This window comes from Pundamilia nyererei, unplaced genomic scaffold (assembly GCF_000239375.1).
Source record: "Pundamilia nyererei isolate P.nyererei 1_Seehausen unplaced genomic scaffold, PunNye1.0 scaffold00010, whole genome shotgun sequence".
Classification (NCBI taxonomy): Eukaryota; Metazoa; Chordata; class Actinopteri; order Cichliformes; family Cichlidae; genus Pundamilia; species Pundamilia nyererei.
The window spans coordinates 3,136,530-3,162,787 of record NW_005187411.1 but is presented as its reverse complement, the minus strand read 5'-3'; the positions used below and the strand labels follow the sequence as shown (position 1 = coordinate 3,162,787).

At 41.6% G+C, this 26,258-nt stretch overlaps 2 protein-coding genes across 2 annotated transcripts; one reads left to right on the top strand and one right to left on the bottom strand.

Moving 5' to 3' along the window:
* Nucleotides 1-3,493: 3,493 nt before the first annotated feature.
* Nucleotides 3,494-11,190, bottom strand: ythdf2 (YTH N6-methyladenosine RNA binding protein F2). The gene is made up of 6 exons (XM_005723831.1): nucleotides 10,980-11,190; nucleotides 10,734-10,758; nucleotides 9,441-9,520; nucleotides 6,789-8,486; nucleotides 4,172-4,237; nucleotides 3,494-3,852 (listed from the first exon to the last, which is right to left on the bottom strand). The coding sequence occupies exons 1-6, from the start codon at nucleotides 11,004-11,006 to the stop codon at nucleotides 3,829-3,831; spliced, it is 1,920 nt and encodes a 639-aa protein (XP_005723888.1). The 5' UTR covers nucleotides 11,007-11,190; the 3' UTR covers nucleotides 3,494-3,828.
* Nucleotides 11,191-18,998: 7,808 nt separating this feature from the next.
* On the top strand, nucleotides 18,999-24,245 carry vgll2b (vestigial-like family member 2b). The gene is made up of 4 exons (XM_005723830.1): nucleotides 18,999-19,606; nucleotides 20,021-20,363; nucleotides 22,269-22,715; nucleotides 23,181-24,245. Exons 1-4 carry the CDS (start codon nucleotides 19,520-19,522, stop codon nucleotides 23,222-23,224), a joined length of 921 nt encoding a protein of 306 aa, XP_005723887.1. The 5' UTR covers nucleotides 18,999-19,519; the 3' UTR covers nucleotides 23,225-24,245.
* Nucleotides 24,246-26,258: the final 2,013 nt, after the last annotated feature.

The window sequence follows — 26,258 nt, the reverse complement described above, 5'->3', positions numbered from 1 at the left end:
ATTAGATGCAAAATATAATAAAGTGACTGAAATTGCAGCCAGTGAGGTCCAAGATGACAGAGTGTATGCATGTATTATTCTTTTCTATTAGAAAAATATCAGTCCATATACATATTAGTTATATTAAGTGCCTTATTCTTTCAGGACTGCTTCTATTTTTTACTTTTAGCTATGGGCAGGCTTTCTGAAACAAAATGCACGAAATCTAATTTAGTCATGTAAATAGAGGTCGGTTTGGCGACATGGTGAAGCGTCACTAATGGGAGAAAGAGATGGATGCCTTATGATAATGAGGGGAAAATAAAGCAGATCCATGACCTTGTAGCGCAATATGAACCCACCGACACAACGCATTCAAGTAGCTCTCTCTAAACAATACTTCCCAACAGAAAATATTTAATAATCTTTTTTTCCCCTGTGTGAAAAATTTGCAGGGACTAATGTTTGAAATATGAAATAAATAACCCGCCACAGGCCTACATCAGACCATTTCTTTAATCAGCTGACAGATCCACTGGATTGTTTGTGGTGCTGCTGTATTAACAGCTAAATTTTTTTCCGAATCACAGAAGTCAGGAAAGGGACTTTAACTGATAATTCAAGTGCCTCTTGTGAATTCAGTCAATATGTCGAATTCTACACATGGAAAAACACAAGAAGTCCTCCACCAACACACGCAGCCATCATATCTATATTGGGGTTTTAAAAAAAAGAAGAAAAAAATATATATATATTCGCCTCCACCTCCTTCATGCATTTAGGTTCATGCGCGCGCTGAGATGTGAGTGGTGACCCCCCTCCTCCTCCTCCATTCTCCCCCTGGTCCCATTTCCCTTTCTTCTCCTCCACCACCGGCTCTGTAGCAGTATCTGCCTCTGTTTTATGGCCGCTCATTTGCATCCCAGGAGGGGCTAAAAGGCGTCCCCAGAGACGCGCAGATAAGGGTCACGGGAGATCCCCTCGAGGCAGCATGTTTGCCACGCACCCTCCACGCAGACACGACACGTGCCGTCGACCTCCCTCTCGACACTCACACACGCAAACACACACAGATCCTCGCAGGCTACTTCTATCTTTGTACACACAGTTCTTTTACACAGACCCCGCACTTTCATCCCAAAGAGCAAATGGATGCTTGCCTGTGTCGCCTCATATTTTCCTCTCAGGCCTCTCTCTGTTACATTGTGTACTTTAATAATATATATATTATTTTTAAGCCCATCACTGAGCACATTGTAGTTATGTTGTCCAACACCAGCAGGTCCTTACAGCTTTCCAGGCAGTGTGCAAGAAAGAGGACTTGAACTGAAGCAACGACCCCTTCCTTTAAATAAAAGCGTTATGAGGTATATTCTTTTGACAGACTATGGAATCTATGTTAAGTCAGTTATGAATGTAACGTGTATGGCTGCAAATAAAGAAGTAGTAATAGTGTTTCGCAATTACAGCATACCACATTTTCAGTGTTTGCAAGACTGATGTAAAGCCGCATAAGCTCTAAAAACATTGAACGGCTCTTTGGACGCGTTTTGCATTAAAAACCGACGACTTTCTTTTGTAGTGTTTACATTATCTGTGCAGAAATAGGCTAAATTGTTTAATTTTGTCTACCAGCTTTTCAATTTTAAAGATACATTTGAAATTTTGTAGACTACATATCTTTATCCAGCTGTTGGCAGCGTTTAAGGTCTCACAAAAACAAAATATGAGGGTTAAAGAGCACGTGCCATTTCTATTATCAGTAACTTTTGGAGGAATTTAAAAAAAAAAAAAAAAAAAATGCCAGGAAGAATAAAACCAACGAATCTCAGAGCAAATAAAGTCGCAGCAGGCCCTTGATGCTGAGGCCAGTTTCGGAACGCCATCGAGCCCAGGCTGAAAATCCTCGTCCTTGATCATGTTGAAGCGTCAGTAAATAGTCCTGTGTCGCCCTCTTGTGTCTGCTATGTTCAGTGCAAGCAGCAAAGGTGAGAAAATGGCGGACTGTGCATTAAACAGCTGTACATCACATTTCCTCACTCTACTTCCGCCATATCAAAAGGTAAGAGGAACCAGTTTTTCCGGTTCTTTGCTCCCTTTGAGTGCGTAGAATCAGAAACTAAAGATGATCAGGCTCATTTTACAATGAGCTGCAAATCATGTGTTGCGCACTGTACACCTGCAGTCTTTTATGCCAGTAGACCATACAAGTGGTGTCTGGCCCAGTGACAGATGAAACAAAACACTAAAAACAATCTTACTGTGCATCCCAAATGGCATTCCTGCCTGCTATCAGCACAAAGACAATGCACACAGACAAGTCTGTATAAACAACCTAGGTACTAAAGGGGGGGGGGGGAAGCAAAGCCCAATGAGAAACCACACATGACTTCGTGGAGCATCTTTATTATGCCACAAATAAAAGCCAGTAGTTCTGAAAGAGGACCTTGCGCTTTTTACTCACCAACAATGACATTCTGAAAATGGTCGAAGCTGATTGTGATATAGTATGTATGGTTGGCTGAGCAGAAACGGGAATCCGGGAGTGTGTAGCACAAAGGCGGGTTTGGAAAGTAGAGGTAAGAAATGCAGGGCAGCACAGTGGGGGGGTGGGGGGTGTTGGAGGATGAAGAATGGCAGGAAGAAACATTCAGATACCCATATGAGAGGGGGGAGGGGAAAATAATCAACAAAAAAAGAAAAAAGAAAAAAAGAAAAAAAGAAAACCCACACAGACATGCTGCATGACAAAACTGCTTTCCAAACAAGGGGAATGCACACCGTTCTGCTTAATATACCACATTTATTACTTTTGAACTGATTAATAGAAAGAGTGGGTCAAGACCACTCGCATCACTGTCTTTAGAAAACGGAGGAAGGAGAGAAACAAAAAAAACAAAAAAACAAAACAAAAAAAAAAGCAGCCCATAGCAACAACGAATCAACTTGTCCAATAGAAAGAAGGAAAAAAAAAAAAAGGGGGGGGGGGTAAATTAGGTCCAAAGACTGTCAGAGGGCCCCTTTTTTTAAGACCTTAAAAATTATACAGTGGGCAAGGTTTTATCAACTTAACATTTCTTTTACTTTCGAACTCTTAAACCTCTTCCATCCCCTTCTAGATCCTCCCTACCCTACCACCCCACACACTCCATCCAACACACTGGGAAAACAAAATGAAGGGCCTTCTGAACATTTGCAGTCCTCTCAAACAAAAACATGGCAAGCGTGTAGAGAGATTCTGGAGTGAGTGTAGCTGGCATACGCCTACGATGAAAATCCACCAAGGAGGAAACTCTGCTGGGTCCCGGTTGAACATTTGAGCATCCTCAAAAGACAGATTGGGGTGGGGGTGGGGTTACAAAGAAAATGAGACGAACAGCCCATTTTTCCACTTTGGGACACTATTATTAGTCAACACTACAATTTCTATTTGATTTGTGTGTTTGTGTGAGAATTACAGACCTGCTCTTGGACCATTTAAAAAAAAAAAAAAAAAAAAAAAAAACAAAAAAACAACAACAAGCTGATCCATTCATTTCAAAAAGGAAAAAAAGCAGCATACAAGGGGAGAAAGCATATGTAGTGGAATGGGGGAGGGCAAAAAAAAAAATTCACCTAAGGATGCTATGCATTTAGTTGTAGTCCTATGAATAATTGTTTCCTTTTCTTTTTACTACAAGTTCAAAGTAAGTCTTTAAAGTCAAAAGAAATCAAAGTCTTCATTTAGTTTCTGTCCTTTGTTAATTCTTCACCCCTATTAGAATTTCTTTAAGAGATCTGGATGTAATGACGTAATGGGGTAGAGGGCTTTAAGGGGGCCATTGCAGTCTTTGACCAAAGCACCAACTGTTACTTGACTCGTCCTTGGCGCTCCTAAAACATGAAAGGACAGCGTGTTACACACAAAGCAGAAATTACATCATACAAAATATAGGCACATTGCAATAGATCCTTCCAGTTTCTCTTGTTAAATGTGGGCATCCACTTAATACACATTTTAATAGTTTCATAAAACCACGACTCTTGTTTGCAAACGACAACCTAAACAGCTGTGGGTTTTAAGGAGGAAAAGCTCGATAACTTAGCAGCGTTACAGGTACCAAAATATCAACTACGTAATTATGTGAAAAATATCCAAGTGGCACAGACTCAAAGTATGAAAACAGGCTAAATTTCTTCAGAATACAGTTACCTGAAGCCTGTAATGACTTCTGTTGTTTGGGTTGCTGGGATATGGCTCACTGCCTTGGACCTCCACCTGTCACAAAAGAAGCAAAAACTGAGCACAACTGAAGCACTTCAGATTGAAAGAGCCAGGTCTTTGTAGTAAGATCATTCAGTAATTTGGCCCAAAGGATTACTTAGAAACAGAGCAGATTCTGAGTGGCCTAGCTCAACAGCTAAATATCAATAACTCTATATACAGATAACAGATATTAAAATAGATAAAACCAAATGTTGTCCATCTCAAACTGACATATATAAGACAATGTACCCTAGATGAATCTTCTTCAAATGTGCATTTATCATTTTTTATTTTTCAGTAAGCAATTAATTCAGGTTTACTGTCCTTAATTAAGTGGCTCAGTTAGTTTCAAGTCTGGGTGTAAACATAACTCACAATGAACAAATCACCACAGGTTAAAATGCTGTTTTTAAGACTTCGAACACCTGGGATAAAATTTAAAAGGTTTTCCCTTTCTTACAGAGACCACAAAAGAGCAGTTATGCTCTCAATTCATTTTTGAACAGATGTCTTGCCATCAAGCGAGGAAGGAGAAAGCCAAAATACCCAATAAAATTTAATTTAAACTACATACTGCAAATTCACCTCCACCAATAGTCGAGCTTACGTATTTTGAGCATAAACATTGTGTAGACAAAGATATTCATGAAAAATATACGTTTTTGCTTTTTTCCCCCCCTCTTGTTATTTTAGTTCTATTTAAATCTATCCAAGCTCATAGAGACTAAGTGGTAACCTCCAGGCAGCGCATTTGGGTTTTTAGCAAGCTACACATGTTTTTCCAATCACAGCAGTTCTGAAAAATAAAATGCAAAATCATGTCAATAGATGCATCTATATAATGCCAGTGCACACCATTAAAAAAATAATTAAGAGGCTAATTTAAATTAGGTTCCAGCTCAACACTGCTACGTGGGTGCTTTGTGGCCCAACAATGATGACAGATGTTAAGCATTGTGGATCTTTGTTACCAGTATCCGCTTGCCTTTTCGCCATTCATTATTCTTCTGATATGCTCTGTCTGAATAATCCACTCACCAGCCAACTGATGGAGAATCCCAAAAGCAACAATCCCCACCCTTGTGTCACACACACTTGGGGTTCAGTATAGTTCATTGAAGGCAAACTTAAAGATGACACTGAATAAAACAACTGTCCCTAGATTTGCCCAACAAATAGAAAATCAACAAGCATTTGGAGACGGGTGGGTGTAATTTCAAATACAGAGTATGCTTATGTAAATTTAAATACTGTCCACCTTGATACGCCCATATTTTGGATGTAATCCATTTGCCAAAGAGGAAACGCACAATTAAGATGAAATAAGGGCTGGCAGTATGGAGTCATTTCTTGCTTACTACACCAACAAGTTTTGTGTGCTTGCACCAGTCTGTGGCTTAGCTGTGATCCAGCTGACACTGGTCAAATGAGTTGACAATAGGAAAGTGGCATGAGTTGTACCCAAAGTGAGTAACATTTTCCTTCACCCGTTTTCTCAACTCCATGTGTGAGGATGGGCTCATGGGAAGAGAGAAACTAACAGGGGAGGCAAAATAATTACGATTAAAAATGACAAAACACATGTCTCATCTGACGGACATGAAAGCATACAAATACTTTAAGCACTCACTTCCCTCCACCCCACCTTTTTATTTGACCCCCTTTTGAGTTTTAGTGGGAGAGGGCAGAGGTCCCATTGACATTTATCCTTCCAATAACGGACAACTAAGTAAATTTTAATCGATACATATTTTACTTTTCATTTCAGTTAGCTAGAAAAGCAATGTTATGTCATATCTGGTGCTCTTCGTAACAGAGCTTATTAAAGTAACGCAGGTATTGGATTTAGTAACTGACTAAAGACAAGGTCTCTATTTTAGCATCAAGACTAAGTAACTGATCAATGTGTCTGTAGTCAAAAAAGAAAAAAGAAGAGTAAAACACGAAAGGAAAAACAAAACAAAACACACCGCTTGCTTGAAAAAGAAAGAAACCCTAGAAAAAAAACAAAAACAAACCATTGAACGATCCCAGTATAAACTTAACAAATTTCCCTTTTCGGTTTGACATTTTTCCATTTTTGCGCCGCTACCTTCATGCTCAAATAAGCTAAAGAGATTATCAATATCATAAAGCAGTAAAGGGGACCACATCTCTCATAGTTTTAGCAGCACAGCAGCTTCAGCTGTGAACAAGATAACACTGATAAAGTTGCTATAATTACACAACTAAACACCATGCATGTTATCCATTTTATCTTTGTAAATGTTTTCTCTTGCTGTCCACTCTTAAAGTAGAACATTACATGTGACTGTTAACAGGTAGAACATAAAAGCTAAAGGAAAAAAAGATGACAAATTGTTCTAATCCATATAAGCACATGAAACTCAGCTCTCAGCCCATCTGTAAAGGGTTGTATTGTACCGTTTCTTTGTAATGCATAACATCAATGTTGTACAAACACACATACACAGGCTTCAAACACTCCACCTTTTTTGAAGATCACACTTGTTTTTCATTCATTTGTTTTGTCATTCACTTTATTCAACAGTGACTTTGTTACCTTTTTCACACACTCTTCTTCTTCCTGACGCTTCTCGTAGTGAGAAAAGTCATCGAAGATGGAAGTGGTGTGTTTATATCCAGCGATGATCTTTAGCACCTGCCTGGCCTTGTCCAGTGGCACCTCCTGTGTGTCCCGAGAGTTGGTCACTGGCTTATTTTCGTTGTTCTCCAGTCGAATGTGCCTCAGTTGACTGTTGGGAACGTCCTTAACAAAGATCCAGCGCACATCAAAACGACCCTTCCACTTGTCCTGCGACCACACGCCAGCAGACGTGTTGTAGTCCACGGGTGAGCGCATTTCTGCTACACCACAGAAGTGACCGCTCCCATTGACACTGAACAGAAGATAAAGTGGTCCTTTACCACCCAGTGAACGGTAAGCTGCATCAAGCCTCTTGTTGCCATGCTCCGTGCTGCACCAGATGTTATACTTGATGGAGCGGTGGATGTCATCCTCGGAGTAGCTCTTGATGATAAACACCCTGCCCTGCTTGGGATTCCAGTCAAAGTCCTTCGGGTTATAGTTGTTGACCATACGCAACTTCTCTAAAACTGGGTGAGGCTCCGAAGGGACCCCTGGAACCACACCCACTCCTGAAGAAGAGGGAGGTGACTGGCCTGTACCACTCCCACTCGTATCCCCAAATCCATTGGCCCTATTCCGTGGTGGGACCCAGCGGGTAGGTTGAGATTGTTGTTGCTGTTGGCTTGGTGGAGGAGGACCACCCTGGGAGATAGGAGGCTGGGGCATCTGACCCATACCTGGCTGCCCAGTGGGTGGAAGCTGATGCTGACCCATCTGGGAAACAGGTGGAACCAGTTGTCCATTGCTCAGGGGCATTTGTGGATTCCCCACAGCAGTACTTCCAGGCTGCGGGGAAGCCTGATTGGGCGGCTGCCCGTTGCTGGGAATAGGGGGCACCTGCTGAGGAGTGGTGGCTTTAGGCATTGTGCCCTTGTTGTCCCAAGTGCCAATGTCCATGTTGTGTTTAATGGGCGGAGGAGGCAAATTAGCACCAGCCATGCCACCCTTAGTTTTAAGCTTGGGCTGGGGTTTGGCTGGTTTGCTGGCAATATCAGCCCAAGAGGCAGGCTTGGCAGGGGCAATTGAGACAGGAGGCATGCTGGGAGGTCCAACAGATGATACAGGGCCTAGTGGACCCCCACCGGGTAATCCAGAGCCAACTACCTTAGGCGCCAAGTCCCCGGTACCACCAGGAGCAGCACCACCTATCTTAAGTCCCGCCATGCCCTGGTCCAGGCTGTTCATACCAGGTGCCTTGTTAAGGGGCTCGTTGGCAGCAGGTGCAAATGGGGACTGTCCATCAATCATGGCACCTCCAAGTGAGCTGGGAGCATAGGCGTAGCTGCTGCTGTAGCCAGAGCTCTGCGGTGTCCCCGACTGTCCCTGAGAGCTGTTGTTACCCCATGCTGAGAAGTCGATGCCACTGGGGAAAAAGTTGAAGCCATGCTGACCTAGAAATGGGTTGCTCCCCAGGGGGCCTGGTTGGCCAAACATAGCGTCCGGGAGGTAGTGGGGTTCCCCATTGCTCAGCTGTCCATAGGAGGCCAGGTAAGGCATAGGAGGATCCCCACCTGTGGACCATGCTGCCTCATTCAGGGAGTAGGAAAATCCTATGGAGGGGCTGTAGTAGCTGGGCATGTACGAGTCCGACATGGCCGTATAGGCATTGCTCTAAATGGAATAGAAAAATGTGATTTAGTGACAACATGGGGAAAAATAAATAAATAAAAATAAATTTAAAAAAAATTGTGGAAAAGCACCCTAGCATTTAATTATTAAAGCAACATATTTTGTAACATTAACAGCTGAACACTCCTCTTAACATGAGCGCAACTTGTTCTTCATCCAGGGAGTGAAACCACAGTAAAAATAAGTAAAGTAATTGAACTGTCACTGCTCACCACGGATTGTGACAACAATGTAAACAATCCTCTCACTATTCCTCCTTTAAACTCATCTATAAATAAACAGAACTAAACAATGAACTGTTCCCCCACCACCATTTAGAGTGTCTTGGAAGAAGATAAGGACAGCTATTCTTCTGAGTGGACCAAAAGACAGGCTCTATTATTTTCCTCTACAGCCCACTTCACAGTGCATGTGTACGTGTGTTAGTTACTGCACAGGGAACAACCACATTTAACAAAAATTAAAGCAATAAAAAAGGTGAATAAAGAGATGCACATTAATATTCTTCGTAATCAAAACACAAAAATGTGCAAAGTAAACCTTTTTTTATAGTTTCACTTACAATTACTAATATGGCTGAAATTGGGTTTAACAGATGTGCTAAGATTACAGTAACTAGGATTTATTTATTCATATATGCACGGTCATGAAACTTGTCGTGGATGCAAGCTAGAGAATATCAGCTGATCTCTACATAACCATTTTAACTTCCTTAAACCAGAATTTCAGTTAACCCTTATCAGATTTATCTGAATTTTAGTGCAATAAAACAAAAAAGATTCGTGTTCAACTAAGAACATTTAAGGATAAGCCAGTAACAGACTACTTACAAAAAAAAAAAAAACAAAAAAAAAGAGGGAACGATTCAGATTTAAAAAAAACAAACAAAAAAAACAAAAAACAAAACAAAACCTCACACACTGGGAAAACATTTACCTGTCTGGCCTGAGTATTCAGGTAAGGCTCAAATTCATCGTCATTCAAAGTATCCTTTTGGGTCACAGCTCCGTTTTGCACTGTAAATGAAACAATATTTGTGTTAACAGGCCTGTGCAACCCCAGAGGTGCAATGGGTTAGACATTATCAGGCAATTAACATCAGCACCAACGCCACTCGTTACATAACAAAACCACTCCCTGAAATTAGAACAAGGGGGGAAAAAAAAGCAATAATTGCTCAGTATGCTTCAGATTACATAGTATGCTCAATTATTTGAATCAGGCCCAGGAAAAATTAAATGGACTTGGAAGTAGTCAAATACTGGCATAAAAGAGCACTAAAGACATTTAGATTCCCACAGCAATAGACACATTAAAATAATAGATAAAACCAATACTGACATCACTTCGAGAGAAAAAAAAATGCATGTTAAAATGCAGGTAGATGAGTAGTGCGTGTGAGCGAGCCCCCCCCCCCGCCCCCGCGAGTTAAAGAGCGCTCTCTGTTACAGGTGATGTTCATGTGCTGGAAAACACGAGATTGTCGGAGCTTTTCGGAGAAAGGGACAGAATTAAAATAAAAATTATTTGTTCAATGTGTTTATTCAACATTATAGACTGACAGCATAATGATGGGAAAGCGCGAGGGCCTTTCTGACACAGGAAAAGCATGTCGGAAGACGTGTCATTTTGGTTAACCTAGCAACCAGCTAACATTAGCACGCTAGCGTCTCCATGTTAACGAGCGCCAAGAGTCCTTTCAACTTGACGGAGTTGGCTAACATTAGCCAGGTCGCCAGCGTGCTATAGGGTGGCACCTGTAGCCCTAATATTGCAAAAGAAATTTCATAATGTCTGATAATTAAAGACACTGAGCAGTAAGGTGTTTTCCACGCAACTATGGGTGATAAAAGGCATTAAAAGTAGAACCAGGAAAAGGATGCTCATGTGTATCATGTTGCCATTTAAAGTTAGCCACTCTGGAGACAGCTAGCCTGAAGCTACCTGTGGGAACCTGTGTGATTTCTGGGATGTAAAGGACACTCAAAATTGCTTTGTTTAAAGCCTGAAAAATCCCAACCTGAAACACAGTATCATTAGGCGTTTCACTCAAGTGATAAATTATATGAAAACCTTTAAATCGTGTACACAGAGGCCCATTCTACCCGAGCAGCTAGGAAGCCAGCTATCGCGTTCGCGCACGCAAGATTTTCTAAAGCGAAAGGTACATAAAAAGATTCGCACTCTCTCAAACCCAAGTCAACAATGTTAGATAATATTTGGTCTCACCTTTATTAGCTTGGCCTTTCGGTCTCTGGATTGGGTCCAGGTGATTCATGAAGGTTTGATTTATGAGAAGAGAGGAAGGGGAAAAAATAGATGAAGAGATATATTTTCAGCAGTCAGTTCCTTTAGCAGGTGGTCAGGCCTACTGCACTACGGAGCCGCTGCCTCTGAGCTAAGCTATCCTCGCTAGCCCGTCGCGATGCTGAGAAATTTGGCCCCCGTAAATGTTCAGAAAATACCTCTCTTTACCTGTTCAAGAAGACTGCTGGCTGACATGTCTTTTCCCCCCCGGAGCCTGTGTAACTGTATTTACTCCTAAATAAAAGCGGCAGGGTAAAATAATTATCAAGCTATTGAAGCGTTTCAGCCAAGCACCCTTATCTCTCTACAGAGCCTGGTTCTACACAATGGCGGGCTGCAGTTTGCTTGACAGACTCCTCAACATGGCTGGGCGGCCCTCGTCAACCCACGATGGTATTTATTTACAAAAAACGTGCGCCCCCCATTGGTGTGGAGGAGCCAGGGTGATGTTAGAGGCTATTATTTTCATTATAAAACATCAACATCTGAAAGATATTTGAGATATAAATTTCTTATAAAACCACTGTAGGATGTAGAATACAACATAACAATATACAATATAACATAAATATGTTATTTATGTTTCATATATATGTGCTTGATGGTTGCTGAATGTGTGGTGCTATGACAACAATTTTCCTCTGGGATTGATCAAGTCTCTCTGATTCTGATTCTGATAAACAAAACCACATCAGGAAATCAGGATTTCTAATCTAAAAATCCTAAAAACTAATCTGTTATATAACTGTTACTTACCCAGGAATTTATTTTCAAAATTCACTGCTGAAACAGTTGCACCTTTAAATCATTTTCATGCTGTTTTTGCACTGCTTTCCAAATCAGTAGAGCAGAAGGTTGCCCCAGAGTGAATGTTGTAGGTTGCAAAATTACGTGTTTCTTCAGAGAAGCCCCCAGCCTGCCCCAGGGGAGCTGCTGTGTGAGCTACAAGCTTGTGAAGTCTGTGATTGTACAGGTTGGAGGTATGAATGTATGCAGTGCCGATTCTAGAGTCTATAGTGGCCTTAGGCAAAAATTCACAGGTGGCCCCTTCAACCACCATTCATTAAAATTATGGTTTAAAAAAATCTGACATCATTAAAAGAAATTTCACACTCACTGTCACAGCCACCACAGCTGGACACCCTTGGCTGCTCTGCTAGCTTAGCTAAATAATATTAAATGTCAAAGAGACTAAAATAAATACTGTGACGTTAGTGGGTAGCAAGTATTTCTCACCCAAAAGTTAAGGCTAATCTGGCAGCAGTTTAGTTATTTAATATTGTACAGTACCAATCAAAAATTTAAGACCACTTAAAAAATGGCAAAAAATCACATTTTACTTGATTGGATCTTATAAAAAGGTTCCAAGTAGAGCTTCAACTTGCAACAAGAAGAAATGGGAGTGAAAAAAGAGAGAAAAAACATGTTTTTTTAGCACGCAGTTTATTGAAAACAGCGCTTAAACTGAAACAGGCTGTTTTACAGCTGATCAAAAGTTTAAGACCACATGCCTTTAAAGGCTAAATCTGTGCAAAAAATGTGGATTCATTGTCATTTTCTGTCAGATAGTCACCCTGTCATGACTTTCTGATGGCAAAGGCAAAAAAAACATCTCCCTTTTTGGTTGGGTTGTTGAACTGCATAAACAGGATCTCTCGCCGTGCGCCATTGCTGCTGAGGTGGGATGCAGTAAGACATTTGGAATTTCTTAAATGATCCTGAGAGTTATGGAACAAAAACGTCAAGTGGAAGACCCCCAAAAACAATAGTTTTGCGAGATCTCGCAAAACAAACTCGGGATCTCGCAAAACTTTTGCGAGATCTTTCAAAACAAACTCGGGATCTCGCAAAACAAACTCGGGATCTCGCAAAAGTTTTGCGAGATCTCGCAAAAGTTTTAGCCGCATTCTTCCCGTTAGCTCGAGACCTACTACAGCCGGGAGGAACACCGCTTTCCCGGCACATCGTGCCTTGATCCCGGTCGGCTTCGAGCCGGCGTCCGAAGAATGCAGCTAAAAGTTTTGCGAGATCTCGCAAAACTTTTGCGAGATCCCGAGTTGGTTTTGCGAGATCTCGCAAAAGTCCGTCTTAATTTTTTTTTCTCCCATGTCCCCTGCGGGGCTCCGTAGTTACTAGTGCCGACTGCAGCTCCATAACCATCAGACATCAGAGACTGAAGAGCTTCAAAAACAAAAAAATGTCTTCAAAGGGCTCATCTCCTTGAAAGCCACAAAACTGACTGTTTGGACTTTGCAAGAGAACACCAAACATGTGACATTGAAAGCGGAAGAAAGTTTTATTCTCTGATGAGAAAAATTTAACCTTGATGGTTTCCAACGTTGCAGATCCCACCTGAGATGTTTTCTACGCGGCACAGTGGAGAGGGTGCCATAATGGTCTGGGATGCTTTTTCCTTCAGTGGAACAATGGCGCTTCAGGAGGTGCAGGGGTGTCAAACGGCTGCTGGCTATGTCCAGATGTTGCAGAGAGCATCCCTCATAACTGAGGGGCCTTTTCTGTGTGGTAACGACTGGGTTTTTCAACTGAACAACGCTACAGTACACAATGCCATTTTGCCATTTTTCATGTGATCTTAAACTTTGGATCGGGACTGTATGTAATTGTTGCTATCTGCTGCACTCACTGCTGTTTTTCTTTCGTCGCTACAAAACTACACTGCTGTTTTGTTGATTTGTGGTAATCTGAATCACACAGGCTACTTGGAACAGAGTGAGTGGAGTCAAGTGTGGCTCCACTATTGTCATTGCAAACTTTGCATACTGCTACTACTGTATTTTAAAGTTTGTCGGTCCTTGGGGACGCACAGATCCCTGGGCACTTAGCGATTGCCTAGTTTGCCTGGTTGTAAGCTGAGCCTCTGAATGAATGAATGTACTTTGTGAGTACTGAGTACTGTGTGAATGTATTTTTTGGGGCATGCAAAGACAGCTGAAACTCTTTGGAACTTCCCTAAATAAACCAAAACTTTGATTTCCTCTGACAAAAACCAAATCATCCAGTTGTCCATCATTTGCAGACACTATTTAGTTTTCTAGGTCTTTATCACCCACTAGTGTTGTTTCAGAGGATAATACTCCAACACTAGTACTTGCTATTTCATGCTCTTGCCACAAGATGGACACCTAGACACAATCCTGAATTTTCAATTTAACTTGGGCACTAAAATCAAGTTGTTGTTTTTTTTTCTTTGTGTGTGTGGCAAGGCCAAGAAATCCAATTATCACAAATGATCCTCCACTTATTTGCCCATGAGTTCCATTATAAAGGAACTCTACTCACTTATACGAGTATAAAAAGCATTTCACAAGAAGATCCTTTTCTTGAAGTTAACTTTTTCTTTATGTGTTTATCATGTGTTTGATTTTGACCATGCAAGACTCAGTGACACTAATTACAAATGTGTCTATATTGATATTGCCTCAGCTTGTAAGTCATCCTTTATAAACTAATTAAGAATACACCCACTCATTCAAAGACCCAGAGTCATTTTCATCTCAAGACCAACTTTTAATATATTTTAACAAACTGTAATCTTCCAAAACATGTGGTATTATCTACAGTCATTTATGTCACCAGCTTCTAGCCTCTGTAATATTTAGTTTGTAATAGTTAACATCATGCAGGGCACTTGAGTGAAATGGTGACCCCCTCCACCCCAATCTACTGTATGTGGCATGTGACTAAATTGCACCTAAGAAGTCACGTTACAGGGCCAGGAATAACCCCATCTTTGCAGCTCAGACAATGTCAGCGATGGTCCAAGAGCAGCGTAAAAGCCATTACTCCAGAGATGAAGTAATGCAGATAAGTGTTGAAGAATGGAAAATATAGCAGACTTAACGAAGAACAAATGCAAATAGGGATGACAAACCAGTAGCAGTGACAAGACATTTGACTTGTGAAACATGCCTAGGACAGTAGAATGGCATGCATGTCTCATATTCCACCTTTCATCTCTCAATCATTTTTGGGTGCTTGACTTTTTTCCCCCTGGGGCTTGTTGACTGCTGTGGATTGGACAGGTGGCATAGCATGGCAAAGAGCTGGCTGCTTACCAGCCAATAAAAATAGCTGTGGTCTCCATGATGTCACCGGTGAGTAAATCATAGCTTCTGAGAGTAGGAAGAGAGAGACATAAAATGATTAAATAACTGCTAATCTCTGTTTTGCATGTTTGCACGAGATTTTTTTTTCAAGAATTTCTCTTGAAAGTTTGTCTTGTTGTTTTTCGACCTAATTTGTCTAAGTTTGTGTCAGTCTCTGCATGTACTCTTTATGAATTTGGCACGTCTGCATTTTCAGATTCACGTGTAAACACTGAGAACGATGTTAAACCGAGCACAAGGAAAGACTGTTGCATTACTCATGCCTACCATCCGCAACACTGCCATCTTGAGCCAGTCACACTGGCTGCAGTTGCCAGAAAGGGTGTACAAACTAAAGCCGGAGTCTGATCTCACCCCCATACCTGTCATTCTAAAGCCACAACACTATGCTGCTGATGAGGAACCTGATCTGTCGTAAATCTTCCCTGTTTGACCATGTGACACGACAAATTTCTGATTCTGCCCTCTGTCCACCCTCGCATCTCTTTCCCCCCCACCCCCTTGCCACCAGCATTGCCCTTCTAACTGCAGGCCTTGCTGGCACCCTGAAGCAGGAATGTCAGGCAGTAAGGTGACAATCCCACATGCTCAGATGAGAGGTCCTGTGTGCATCTTTCTTGTGTCTGTATGTTTTCTTTTGGCCTTACTGTATATCTGTGTGTGCTTTTCAACGAGTTTGTAATTTTGTATTTTTGTGTGCCTCATTCCGATGACCAATGCAGTTATGTGGCGGCAAAATTGTCTCAGCAATAGGATGTTAGCAATGTAGCACTTGTCAGGCTCTCTGAGGATGCTGTTAATTCACATTCTATCCATTTAATAAGGTTAGCCTCCAATACAGTGGGAATTGAGTATATTTAGCTAGGGAGCACATTGCTTGTTGTATGATTGACTCCCCAGTAATAGTGAAATTTTATTTTCTGTCAGTGTATTACAGATCTGTTTAATAAATATATTCTAAAAAAGCCTCTTAAATCTGTCTGTGTACTTCTAAATAACCAGCGATTTTGCATATTTAAGAGCATTGATTCTAAAAATAAACCAAAACATTATTGCTGATTTCTTTGCAAATCAAACCTTGGTTTTAAATTTGTGAAAGCGTTTTTCCCAGCCCTCAACAGTACTAGTGTTATTGCATGGTTGCTTGCTCAAGAAGGTAATTCTTGTAAATTAGTGCTGGAAGGAGCAACAGCTCCCTGATTGTGTTATTACCTGAAAATGGATATCATTTTGGGGCGTGGCAGTTGTGTAATATGATGATGATTATCTAAGGTACCTTCTAAATTATTTCTTAAATATTTCAAGAAATACAGAAAAATTTGCTGTAAACATTGAATTGTAATGTACAACTTAAGACCAAAAAATTGTTGACAGACTGAGATGCATTTAGGCGACAGAATTGATTTTTTTTTTAACTTGTAGGCTCCTGAAACCATAGACTTCCTCAAATAAAATACATTCTATATTCACTGTAAACACTGCTGTGGAAAATGGCGATTAATGCCAAATGCATGTGATTTCTACTGAAACGGTAAATTTGTGCATGTTTCTTAACTTTCTTTAACTAACTTCTAGATTCAAACTCTGGAAACTTGGGCCTCGGTGGTCCGCGGAGACAAAGCGGAGGTTGTTTGACGAAGAAAATAGCTGCACATATGCACATTCTATCACAGAGGATTTATCACCAACATTTGTGTAGAAGGTTGAATGAGCCAGACCTGTCCATATGTGGCCCTTTGTATGTATGCATGTGTGAGTGTGTGTGTGTGCCTGGGTGTCTGTGTTTCTGATGACACTTGGTGATGATTTTGAACAGCTGAGATGAGTTTGTGAACTGGACAACGGGGCAGCTGTACATCTCTGTCTTGGACGTATACACACACACGTATGCGCACACACAGGCACACATACTCACTGAAGCATATAAACAACAGTGGAATCCTGAGGGGCCGACCCCCTCAGGACCAAGCCACTCTGAGACCTTAATAAAGGACTTGTTGTTTCAGGAGGTAGGTTATATGGTTTCAGGTTCATATTGCAAGCCCCACTTTACAGACCATCACCATATGCTTACTGATCACATTTTCCTCAGTGGCATTTACATCTTAATAAACTTTATATTCCTTTTGACAGTTTAACTTCAGTGATCTTTAAAAAGACAGTGGTACACGGAGCATTCACAATTATTTCTTTAATGTTCTCAGGTATTTCTAGCACAGAGTATAAACTATTAATGGTGGTGTTGCAATTTGAATAGTGGTCTAAATAAAACCTGGTTGCCATTACTACCTCAGCCGGCCCGCAAATCTCAGCCAATGAAAGACTTTGCCTGGTCAGACCTCTTTTAAGAGAGGCGGGGCTTAAATGTGCTGAGGGGTCACAAGGAATGATGTAACCTGTGTTTATTTTCAGCCTATACACGTAAATGTAGACACCACCAAACACATTTCCCCTCAGAAACACACACAAGATAAATTAAAGATGTGTGCACACTGTTCTTCCCATGCATAGAGTTTGGCATACACTATTAAATATCACTGACAAAAACAAATGAAGCAGCTGACTAAATTTTGGACTTTGGGACCAATGCCATGTTCTTGCAGGCTGACTGTCTCTCTCGCTGTCTTCCTAGTTTGGTCACTTGATGACAAATGTGGCCACATGTATGTGTGCACACACACTCAGCAGCACTCTCTTATACACGCAATCGCAAATGTGCACAGGGGTTGGCTATGGCTGGGGAAGACAGGGTGATTAAATAGAGATAAGGTGTGTGTATCACTAGGGAAGACAAGTGGAGGGGTGGGGGGAGCAGAGACAGAAAGAGTTACAGAGACAGAGAAATTTAGTCATGGCCATTAATACTAATAGTGGCCTCCCTTCCCTTCCGTCAGCTGCAGCTGTTGATCACGCTGGTGTAACAGTGAGCTTTCTAGCATTGCATCACTCTCTTTCTCCTTGACTCCTGTGGCGTCCTGCATTACATTACCCTGCATGCACATGGATCTGGTAGCCCTTATTCCACAACTTACTGCAAGGGCAATGCACTGGAAGCAGGGCTAATGCCCAAATAAGGTTATTAAAATACTTACGTGGCTTAGAAAGTCAGATTCTGTTGCTGTCTTGGGATTATATACAATGCTGTGCCGCGCATTATAGAGAATTATATCACACAGCTTTGAAATAATAATGATTAAAAGCTGATAGAAAAAGAGAAAACTTACATATTTAAGCATATCCACTGCTATTTGAGAGCATACTTGATTAACTAGCATGCCAATAACCTGCTACCAGTTATTCACAGTATGTATGATGTATGCATAGCAAGATGTTGGTCATGTTCTGCATCTAGAGAACGCAGCAAAGGAACGATGTAACTTCCAGAGGAGCTCGTCCACTAGCATACATCAGAGACATTCCACCTCATCTGACACTCGTCCATGGAATTCTGCGAACTTTCCACACTATTCTCCCAGGCATTCTGAAGTGCCTGTCAAAAAGACTGGCATGCCTAAACATCAGGCACCTGTAAACACTTAAAACAAGCAAAAGAGGCTGCACTACTGGAAAAAGTGTTCTTCACATTGAATGGTTGTTGTTTTGAAATCCGTGTTTCTGTGGTGCTTGTGATTGTCACTGTTTGTGTTAGTGTGTGTGAAAATATCTTTTTATTTGCACTTCTGATAGGTGATAATTTGTCATAGATTTGTGCAGAGTCCCTTTCTCCTTTATGCTGGTATGACCAGTGTATGCAACCTATAGTTGACACCTATGTGTCATTCTCGGAACCCACTAAATACTTCAGATGACTTGAGGGTTTACTTGGCAACCGATAGCTGTTTTAAGACCATGGATACACTTTCGACCTGGACTGAACACAAAGTTTTTAAGTATCCAAAGTACATGGAGACGAATAAAAAGTCGCTGAACCACGTGTATCATGTGCTCATTGTTGTGTGGCCAGTTATAAAGCTCAGTGACTTCATCGAAATCTATTTGTGTAACTAGATGACATTCTATTTAACCCTTTTTTTTCTACACCAGGATTACGATGGTCTGGAGTCATAACGATTTACTGTGTGCTTGCAGCTTTTCTAGAATACACTCTTGCCCACTCTTTCAATTTTATATTCACAAATATTGACATAATTTACGCCTATATGTTTTAAATGAGCTTTTACACGATTACACCCATCAGGCAGTTAATTTCAGTAGTGTGTCAAATTTGCTCGAAAGCGATCTGTTATAGATGTTATGCCAGTGGGAGTCTTAATGTCGGTGATGTGGGGTGTTGAGAGCTGGTAAAGGTGGGAGGGGTTGACACAAAGATGTACAGGACAGGACACCCTCATGCTTGCTCCATAAACCTCACCACATTTTGGTACCGCAGCTGTGTGGCGCACGCAATGAAAGCGGAGAGGTGCGCTCCTCCTGGAGTGACTATGCCGAGCCTGGAACGGGCTTTTGTGCACTGATCGGCGACTAAGAAGCTCATTTCTCTCCGACATAAACGGAATGTTGACGCTCTCTCTCTCACTAAGGTGGGTTTCAACAGAGCATTGAAGACTTCGCTCATTTACCATGAGCTGTTTGGATGTTATGTACCCAGCCTATGGACATTACGCATCGTACGCACCGACTGCTCCCGCTTTTATCAGTAACTTCCAGGTAAGAAATGAGCACATGTGGAAACGTTCTTGTGATAACTCTCATCTCAAGTATTGGAGCCTGTTGTGCTAGTTAACAGATATGCTAATTTATGCAGCTTGTGCGTAAAAGCAAACAACCCGATTCAAAACGTTATTTATTTGTTTAAGTTTGTGATTTAAGAATTTGTTTGATTTATTGAGATTTTTTCTTTATATCTGTACATGTCACACCAAGCACAGAAGTCACTCTGCACCCACTAATTAGCGCACAGCAGCTCGCACGCACACACAGATTACACATACCAGTGCTGCCTCATACAAAGAAGAGCATCGTGTCAAAATGTCTCATAGTCAGCTCCAGAACTGTCTTCTGCAACACCTGTTTCAGCTCTCTCCCTGTTCTTCCTCTCCCTGCCCTCTAACACCGCGCCAGGCTGCCACAGGTCTAAATTGCACTTCATCTCATTGCCGGGATTTTATGGACACTCCCAACGGCCCCGAGGGGATGTCTGGGGGCCCAGGCACTGGAGGATCAACTTCCTCCTCTGCTTCATCCAGCTCTTCTTCCTCCTATACTCCTGCGGCTTCAAGGCCAGAAGAAGGCCCCAAAGAGAAGCAGGAAGCTCCCGAGGCAGAATACCTGACTTCTCGCTGTGTCCTCTTCACCTACTACCAGGGAGACATCAGCAGCGTTGTGGATGAGCACTTCTCCAGAGCCCTCAGCTCCTATATGGATGGTGAGGGCAAACGTCGAGCACCAGAACATCAGGGAACAGGTAAATTTCATTGCGCATGCAGAAAGATTATTTGACTCAAATAAAGGTCCTTGTACCAGCAATACAAAGTCATAGTGAATGTTTGGTGTTCTTAAAGAAACTGAAAACAAAAAACAAAAGATTTCAAGATGTATTTATAAAAATCAAATTTGTGCAGTATATGCACAAAAATAAAGCAACACCAATCAATTTTATCAAATCTTTAATAGACTAATTTATTCTAGGCGTGTTTACATGACGATTGTTGGGTTTCTCCTAACTAAATCCTTCTCCTCCCATGTATTTAGGGAAGCACAGGTGGCATATTTGTCACAGTTGAGATATATTGCATGAGATTTTGAGGCCACACATGCTGAACTGACAGGGAGCGCAGCAGAGTGTCACACAGGTAATTTGGTCAGTTGTTCAAAAAGTTGTTCCTGGAAAGGTCGGGGCATCGGGTCAGGAAGGTTAGGAGCAGTTGGAAGTCAAATGGGTCTACTTTGACTCTTCCAGGCTAAAAGGTTTAAAAAAGACACAAGAGAGTCAGCGTGCATTGTTGGTTTTGTCTGTGAAAATCCCAAAATCAGACCTAGCTATAGTCAGATTTCTAATATCTGCCTCCCGGGTCTAAATGTGACTCTGTGATTGCAGTATGTTTTGGCAACTTTATCTCCACGAAACGCTATGGATTTATGAGTTTATTGTGGCTTATGTTAATACCAAGTACAGATAATCCATAACTATCATCCAGAGAATCCTATAAAAGCTCAAATTAGTGTTAAGTAAAGATGTTCCTTTCCTCTTTTTACAATTTTAAATCTGATTGCACCAGGATGTAAAGTAAACAAAAATGTCGAAATGAATATTTTAAAGATGCCAGTGTTCTTTTTTGCTGCCAGCTTGACGATATCCCTTGGATATCCATGTAGGGCCTAAAGCGTCTACTCACTCTGTTGCTCTGTCGGTTTTAGTCTCTTTCCTTGTTGAGTCGGACGTCTTCATTTCAGCACCAGTGCACGCTCCCTGCCTCACAACAGATGCTATGTTTATACATGACCGTAAGCGCACAGCCTCGCTGCGGTATCCCCTTCAAACGTCTCCATGGCTGCCATTCTGTCTCTTGCTCCAGCTCTTGCCCCACAATGGTTGCTCAGTCAGTTGCCCACCTGCCAGTCAGATTTATATAAGTTGTGGTCATTGTGATATGGGCAGTGGGAAACGCTGCCTGTTGGGGGGATGCATAGGGCATTTTTTTTCATATAACTATCCCATGGGAAAATTATACTGCTAAAAACATATAATGGCTTGCTGACATTCTGTCAAGGGCGAGGAGGGTGGGGGAGCAGAGAAAACAACAGGTGGGGGTGCAGGAGACAGAAGAGAGGGTTGGCGGGTGCTAGAACGGGGCTAGAATTGCTTTTTGAGTGTGTGTGTGTGTGTGACTGTGTCGGCTTGAGTGTGTTGTGAGACTTTCAAAAGTAGTGAGCTGACAGGAGAGTGAGAGATGTCACCACAGCAAGTGATTTAAGACCCTGTGAGTCTTGGGCTCGTTCCAGGTCAGAGCGCCTGCCTTATATAGAATTCCAGGGTATAGGGACATCGCGCTTTCTACCTTTCTCTTTAGCGCTCACTCCCCTCTGTCTGCTCGAACGTGGTTGTGTTTATTTCTGTGTCTTGTTGGGGCTAGGACGGTGTGACAGTATGATCCAATGGGGAAGATATCTGGGCCAGAGGGTGTAGCAGTCATGTGAGTGACATCTATGTTTTAGTATGTGTTGCTCCTCCTGCACAGCTCCAGCCTTTCCATTTGCTTCTATAAATCAATTCAATTCACTACGCAGTTGCGCAACAGTTCATGACTTGGCCGAAGTTTGACTGTTGTGCCTCCTCCTACCTCTTCTCTCCCACCTCTTCCCTTATTAGATACCCCGTCGCCTAGCAGTAGACGAAGCTTCCCCCCATCCTTCTGGGACAGTAACTACTCCTCGCCTCAGAGTCGCTCCCACTGTGAGACCGGTGCACCTTCCTATTCCATGGACCCGTACGCATCAGGGCTACACCCCAGCCTGCAGCACCCACACGCTCATCCTCATCCACACGCTCATCCACACTCCCACCCTCACCCACCAGAAAGCTGGGGATATCCTCAGGCCCAAGCCTACGGCCCCCCACGGCCTCTCCATGAACTTTATTCACCTTCGGCTTTGGAGCCCCACTATGGGCCCCTACTCATGCCTACCGTGAGGCCACCACATCTTCCCACCTTGCCAAGCCACTATGAAGTGAGCAAGCTGGAGCCCGCTACCTCATGGCCCAGTTTGCTCCCCCCAGGAGATGTCAGCCAGACCCTGGCCCTCAACATGGATGCAGGTAACCACTCAACCATGTGAGGCTTTTGGATGGTACAGTGCAGTTTTAGTGCAAGATTGAACTTTCATCCCTTTAAATTTAGCAACACAACACACCAAGCAATCCTGACTTTAAAATATCAAAGATTCATGAATAATATACAGTCAAATAACCATTTACACAAACACCCACACTCTGTTGCACACTGCTATACCAGCTTTCAGCCCCTGTAATGCTCTATATATGAAAACAAATGATCAGATGCAAACATATATACGCTCAGGAAGTTAAATAACTCAGTCACCATTATAGACACTCCCACGCATGCAGACACACTCACAAATGCACACAACACATCATAATCATCACAGGAGCCCCGCCACCCCACAAAAACAGGATGTTTGGCACAAGTAGACTCCATGACAACCTGTGTTCTGTGTTCACCATTGTCCTCCTCATTGTATCCTTTTCTTTTTTTCCCCTCAGGTCTCCAGCAGCACAAGAAAGGCAAGGAGCTCTACTGGTTCTAACGAGCCCTTCAGTCACAGTGACCAGCCATTACCAGATCCAATTAGTCCCTGGACCTACTTTGCTATTGTCGCAGCAGGTCCCTTTATCCCCCGCCCCCCTCCACCATACACACTTTGCATCCCCATCTACCCACCCCCTTCACTCTGTTTCTAGCCTCCCCTGCCAGTATACAGCCTTGCTCCAGGTCGACATGTGTGCACCATGGAGATAAAGCAAAGCGAAAGAGGGAGCGAGAGAGGGAGAGTGTCCGAACTGTCTGTAATCTGTGCTGTTGCTCTCTTTTTCTCAGCTCTTTTGGTCTCCCTCTGCTGTCACTGCACAGACCTTGGCAAGGTGGGAGCCACAGTGACCTGTTTGGACTGAGAAAGACAGGATCACAACAGACTTCTTTTTTTTTTTTGCAGAGGACAGAGAGATGGAAGGATGAATGGAGGGACAGAGGGATGAATAGCAGAGAGTAGGGATTTCCTCCAATGTCCCTGGTTATCTCTGTCTCATGCTCTGTGTTGGTACAGTGGTTTTCATTATCCACTTATCTGCATTTCACAAATGCAACATTCAGTGATAAACAAGAGCAGCAATTATGGCAGTTTAAGCTCTGTGACTGTTATCATGAGGCCTTTTGTGTTTGTTATTATATAATACTGCTCTCTGAAATAAAGTGTTTATATTTATTGGTGTTTATGTGCATTTCTAAAATATTAGGTTGGCCAGTGTTCTGAATTTTTTTGTGTCAAGCTGATTGTGCTTTATATATATATATATTTTAAAAGAGGTGATAAAGCTGACCATACCAGATCTATCATCTATCTTATGTGGAGAATATCTCTCGCATCTACCACGATTTGTTTGCTCAGAACTATCAGGTAAAACTGAACTTTCAATTTGATGCTGTTCCATTTTAGTCCTTTTGTTCTCTGTCATTCGTGGAAATTTTGAATTTTGGCTTTCTTAATATTTGTGGGATTATTTTTTCGGTGTGCTCATTTTTTCGTGTCCAAGAATGTGATGTCAATAAATATTTTTATGGTTCATTGTCACATCTCATAAATGTTTACCTTGAACGATGTTAGCAACATGAATATAAGAGAGTAATACTTCTAGATAATAAATACTAATATTAGCCTGAAGAAATTTGGCTCCATGGGAAGACTCCAGGTGTCAGGTAACATATCTGTGATGAAGGCTTTTCGGTCTGTTTCTAATTTTGCACACTTGTTGGGTGCCCTGACATTTTCATAGCTGTCTGATTCCCAGATACAGTAGCAGAGCCAGATGTGATCAAGGTTAGGCTGTGCACCTCGTCTTATTTAAAAGGCCTTCCATTTGAATTCCTGCTTGCATTCACACTTTGTCACCTATAAAGTGGGAATGAGTGGCAAATGCCAGCCACGTGTAACCAGAGAAGAAGCAAGCCATCCCAGCTATGCACCAAATGTTGCTGTGTTATTGATCTGATAATCAGATTATGCCCTAAGGTATGCCAGTCTTGGCCACCGTCACAATTTAGTGGCTGTTATGTGTGACCCCTCGCCCCCTTAAGAGAGCAGCCAACTATGTGATTGGCTTTAATCTGAGGAAACATGTAGAGTAATAAAATTAAAAGAGTTTACCAGGGATAGCTTTCCTCTCAGCTTCCCATTCCAACCACCTTACAGCCTTTTCATGCTAGTATTGTTGCTGACACTAGCCTCTTTTTTTTTTTACCCTCCAGGATCTAATCCATAGTAAGTGTGCAGCCACAGATATTGTCACATTACAGTACATGGCTGTCAATAAATCCCACATAATGTGAAGCAGCACATTCAAGTGTAGTTTGTATGAGGAACGCATAAATTGAGTCACTATGGATAACACCAAGATTAAAATTAAAATTGAACCTAACCTAATTTAACCTAAAGTTGTAGATTAATTTGATTAATTACTGATTCGTTAGTTTGATTACTAACAGAAAGTGGATTTGGTTTGGTGGTTTCCATGTTTGTTAGTAAACTGAAATATTCCAAATGAAATAGTGACATCTCCTGGTGTGTTTATAGCACTGCAAAGCCAACAACAAATAAAGGTTTTACAGGGCACACTTACAACAGGCTGAGCTGCTGTAATGCAGCCAAGACACAGTTTATGGCGCTTTTACAGCAACGCTAACTAAAACTAGCTATGAAAACACAAAATTAAGAATTAAAAAATAGCATGAGCTTCTTCTTTGAGCGAATAAATTGCTTTGCATATTTATCCATGAGTACTGGAGAGCACCTGTCAGATCAACTGTCAAAACCATGAACTACTTTAGCTCATTTTTATAACTATTTGACCAGTAGTATCTCTTAGTACAGAGGTCACTGTTGATTACTTGGTTGATTATATATAGCTTTATCAATAGCTACTAACTAAAAAAAAAACCTTGCATTTGCTCCAGCTATATAATCATTACACTGAAAAGACATTTTCATAAATGTGCACAGACTGTCTGTTAATAAAAAATAATACATAATCATGTGTAAAAAACATGGTACAGAAATTTGAGAACAACATGTTCAGGACAACATCTCAACATATGGGAGCAAAGGTTAGTGGCCGACATTACTGAGCACTTTCTGAGAACCTGTGTTGCCTCACTTGCACTATGCATTGGTTTCAGTAAGAGTTTATAATAAGACAAACCCTATGCTGACCCAGATTCAAAACAATAGTCATATGATGGCTCATTGGTGGTAGTCACATGATACAGGTTCTAGAGTCAAATGGCACATTATATACAAATACAGATTTACTACATGTTTGTGATCCAAATCTTCAACTTTTATTTTAATAATCATATGATTCACTCAGTGATCAACTGTCATTCTCCCTGCTTTAAATAAACTGGAATCTTATAACCTGATTACTGAGTGTAAAACACAGTAAACTTGAGTTTTGTGCTTTACTCATCTGAATTTCTTAAACATGTGACTTTCCTGCTGTTTTAACTTTTAATATCTAACTGATACAATCATCATGTGCAAGCTAAAAGAGACAAATAAAAATGAAGCA